Raw genomic sequence first — 4,662 nt, forward strand, 5'->3', positions numbered from 1 at the left:
AATTTAAACTAAAATATTAGTAATATAATAAAAGGTCCACCTCTCCTTCACAGAATGTCTTGTGATTTGCTGTTTTTTAAGAAAACCACCTGTAAAGTGGACATCTTCGCCGGTTCGTATTGCCACATGCCACCAGCAGGAGGCAGCACCATCCACCATTTTACGTCTTCACGCTGGCCTTCAGTTTTTTATCACAGTATGTTGGACACAAGGTATTTTATTTTGGGCAGAGTTGCCAGATTTAGGAAAAACAAAAACAATGTGTCTCATTAAATGTAAACTTAAGGTAAGCAAGGAATCATTTAGTAAAAGTATATCTCAAATGTTGCACTCATTTTATCTGGCAACCCTAGTTTTGGGTAGAGCAGAGGGGAGTTGTAGATGAGAGATGGGGAGGGACTGCTTCTTACATGCCAGCGAGCACAGAACATTTTGTGTAAACTTAATAAAAGGAGTCACAATTACTAGTTCATACATTTGGAAACTGAGACTCAGAGAGACTATTAGTTACTAAGTAGCAGGATGGGAATTTGAACTCAGAACAGTCTGCTCCAAAGCCCCTTATGTGTTTTGAAATTTTTGTGTTTAAAAAATTTTTCTGCATAGTATCTTATTGCTTTCTCTCTTTTGTTTTTAAGCTTTTTTTTTTATCTCTATAGTCTCAGCCTACAATCGTGCTCAAGTTCTAGTCCCACCAAATCTCCTTTTTCTCTGTTTTCTCCTTAAGCTACTGTTTCATCAATCATTTTCTTTACTGTTAAATATTTGGAAAGAGTGGTTTGTATTTGCTCTCTCCACTTCTTCATCACATTTACCAATTAACCCTCTATATTCTGGTTGCCACAATCACCTATCCAAATGAATTGTTTCTCAAAGGTCACCAACAATGACCTATCACTCGACGAATTCAGAAATCTCTTCTCGGACCACATCCTACTTGCATGATCTATAATATGTGATTTGACTGGCAAGTCCAAGACAGCACATTTTAGAAGATCTGGCTGAAATCATAGGTCCATCTGGTGAGCAAGTTACTTAACTTCTCTGAGCCTTGGTTTATACATCTATGAAATGGAGATTATAATTTTTGCCCAGTTCCTTTATAGTTACTTAAATTTACTGGGGCCTCTTAGGAGGATGGAACTCTGCAGTGCCTTTTACATGAGCCATACTCGATAAATATTTGTTGAATGAACAAATAATTGAATGAATAAATGAATGAATGAGTGAATGAATGAATATTAGCTTTATGGTTCCTCAATTACCAAAATAAATCCACATGATAAATCTTTATCAAAATATCTACATATGAACATGAGTACCAACTTGTGAGACCCCTCACAGACCATGTATTTCATTTTTTTAAATCTGTGAAGCCTTTTCTTTGAAGAATATCTTATGTTACAGTTCAATATATAAAACCAGTGAGTCAGAGCTGCTACAGGTTTGCTGAAGTGGGAGGGATGGTACTTCGTGATCACACATGAGCAGTTTTATGGAGTAATTTGGGCCTTTTCCTGGCTGCATTACCTCTGAACCAAGTTCTTGCTTGTCTAGGTGATTCTGTGAGCCAAACAGTACCTTCTCATTAAGTTGTTTTCCAACTTAAATCTGTAAGGGTTAGTTTCTGTTGCTTATGATTGAGAATCTCAATGCTTTCATAAAACATTCTTAGATGTTTTTAACATGGATGGTGTTGTACAGAGAACAAAGATAACGAGTTCCTGTTTTCAAGGAGCTACCTGTCTAATGGAGGAGACAGACAAAAAAGTCACTGTCCCAATACAGAGGAGAAATGCAATGGTGGAGGCATGCATAGGGTGCATGGTAGCACACGGTAGTGACAGAATGTACCTCCAGTCCAGTGGATACGACTTGGCAAGCTTCCGAGAGAAAGTGGTACATGAATTGCACCCTAAAGGAGGAGTGGGAGTCAAGCCTGGTGGGTGGATATGAGGGAGGGATAAACAGGGGAGGGATGCAGAGGAAGGATAGTGGCACAAGGAAAGGTTTTTCTAGGCATAGGGAACCACTCAGGGAATACGGCCAGTTTAGGAAACTACAAGTAAATCAGAATGTTAGGAGTAGAGGATGAACTTGAGGTTGGGAGAAGGCAAAGTTCATGAAGAAATATCCAACTGATCACGAATACCTTGAAGACCATGCTTGGGAGTGTAGACTTTCTCTTCAAAGCAAGAGGGACTCAGTAAAGAATTTTAAGCAGGTAAGAGGTGCCATCATATCTGTGGTTTAGAAAGAATATCTGGTGGCAGTATGGAGGACAGGCTGGCAAAAGAACAAGACTAGAAGCAGAGAAACCAGTCAGGAAGTTGTCACAGTGGTCCAGGCAATTGACAATGAGAATCAGAATAGCAACGGAGAGGAGAGACCAGGTCTGAGTGCCATGGGGAGGCAGAACTAACATGACACCAGGAACCATTGTATTTTGGGGGAAATGGAAATAGAGAAGCCACCAATGGTTTGAGCTGCCAGTGTTGCTCAAAAGGGGTAACCAGCTGCCTGGTCTTACACCATTAATTTAATCATGGTTACAGGTAGTCATTAACTACATTCCTGAAGCTCCAAATCATACTTTAAAACGAATATCAACAATTTTCTGATAGAGATTGTATTCCTTTCAAGGTATACTTTAACTTCCTATTTATAAAAATATATTTAACATACATTTAATCTACTTTCAGGAAACATGATATTATTTTTGATATTTAATGCAAATAATCTGATGGAAATGAGGGTAGGTATAAATGAAACAAGACTGGCCATGGGTTGATAATTGTTAGAGAGATGTGATCATGGAGATACCTTATACTATCCTCTTTACTTTTGTCTGTTTGTATAAAAAGTTTAAAGTGTCTTAAAAATACATTTAATCCAACTAATAATAAATTAATGGCATTGTATATGACACATAACTTTGGAGAGAGATGTGGCAATGTTTACTTTCATAACTCTTGAACTTGTAATCTTTGTTCTGGGAATTTATACTAAAACAATAGCTGAAATTCCATGAAGCAGGGAATTAAGGGAGAGGGAAAGCCAAAAATATTCACTGAAGGGCAAAAAAAAAGAAACTAATTAAGTAATTATGGCAAATGCATGTAATGGATTGTTGTGCAACTGTTCAAATTATGCATAGAAACATCATGAAAGAATGTGGGAATTGAGCAGTATAATAATATGTTCCAGAAGTAAGATCACTGCTCCATGAGAACTCAAGAGGGATTTGGAAGCTATTATGACTGTGCAAAAGATGCCTGTTCTGGCCCCACCCACCTCTCTGACTTGTCTCCTACTACCTTCCCTCTCCCCATCTCATCCTGCCTCAGCATCCCAGACCTCCTGGCTCTTCCTCAAATACGCCAGGCTCAGTCTCACATTGGGCCTTTGCATTTACAGTTCCCTTTGCCTGGAAAGCTATTCCCACAAATAGCTAGCTATGTGCCTGGCTTTGTTCGTTCATTCTACATGGCTGACTTTATTCAGATCTCTGCCCCAGAGCCACTAAATGAGAGACTTCTTTCCTCTAATCCCATCTAAAATATCACTTCTATCCCATCATTCTCTACTTACTCTGCTTTCCTTTTCTTATCACTTATCAACACTGAAATTGTAATTGCATTTGATTCTTTGTTTACGTAAAATCCTGTTTTTCATGGTTATATTTGGAACACTTACAAAATACAGTGGCAGGCACGTAAGAAGTCGCTCAATCAATGGTTGTTGACAGGCTAACTGAACATAAATGCATGTATATGAACAAAAGACTGAAAACCTTGAAGAAATGATCATTTGTGTTAGAATAAAAAAGAAATTAGGTCTTTTCTCTGCACTTTTGTATAGTACTTTTAATATTTTAAAAGTAAAATTAACAAACTATTTAAAGTATTTAAGTAACATAGTAAATGTTTAGAACAGAGACTCCTATTAGGTTTAGTTTAACCCAGTGATCTCTTTAGGAGATAACATTATTCTAAAAAATAAATAGCAGTCAGAAGTTTACCAGTGTCTAAGGTGGCAGTGTTCCGTGTCTCATCGCTGTGCTGGACATCAATTGTCTTTAGGTCATTATTCTCGCTTTTGCTTTCAGCTTTGGAGGACCTGAGTTTTGAGCCCCTGAGGAATTTGTCGACAAATGAAGTCTGGGGTTTAGTTTCTCCATCTGAAGAACTTTTCTTCCTAGTTTGATTCATGGTCAAGTTGAAAGGGGTCTGTCTCAACAAGACATCTTCCTGTTGTTTTCTGTTTTCTAGGATTTCTGAGAAGAAAGGAAGACTTTGTCAAGCCTGAGTGAAATCAGAACTTCCCTACACGAGTTTTTATTTCTCCCTTTTCTTTTTGTTTTTATTGCTGATAATGTTTAACATAAAAATAAGAATGATGTAACCCAGGATCCAGGAACCAACAGGTAGTAACAGATGCAAATGCAAAGTAAATTTGAGTTTTTAACTTTGCCCTATTTTACTGTGTGAGATACAGGTAATTAAACACTACTTTGGCAAGTGCATTAAATGTGCCGATACATTTTAAATTTCAGTGGTCAATTAGAGTTAGTTACCTTCTAACAGAGATAGTAAAAAGTATGCCTCCAGCTGTCTGGATCTTTGCAAAACTGTCACCTGGAAGAGTCTGCCTTCAGTGACC

At 37.8% G+C, this 4,662-nt stretch overlaps 1 protein-coding gene across 2 annotated transcripts in view; it reads right to left on the minus strand.

The window, feature by feature from the left end:
- The window catches only part of LRRC31 (leucine rich repeat containing 31), a 21,729-nt gene extending 17,518 nt beyond the window's left edge, over positions 1-4,211 (minus strand). For both annotated transcript variants that reach the window (XM_011380173.1, XM_011380165.1), the window contains exon 1: positions 4,022-4,211. In XM_011380173.1, the coding sequence (XP_011378475.1) occupies positions 4,022-4,211 (190 nt within the window). The remainder of the gene's footprint in view (positions 1-4,021) is intronic.
- Positions 4,212-4,662: the final 451 nt, after the last annotated feature.

Source organism: Pteropus vampyrus, unplaced genomic scaffold, assembly GCF_000151845.1.
Source record: "Pteropus vampyrus isolate Shadow unplaced genomic scaffold, Pvam_2.0 Scaffold12, whole genome shotgun sequence".
In the NCBI taxonomy this organism is placed as follows: domain Eukaryota; kingdom Metazoa; phylum Chordata; class Mammalia; order Chiroptera; family Pteropodidae; genus Pteropus; species Pteropus vampyrus.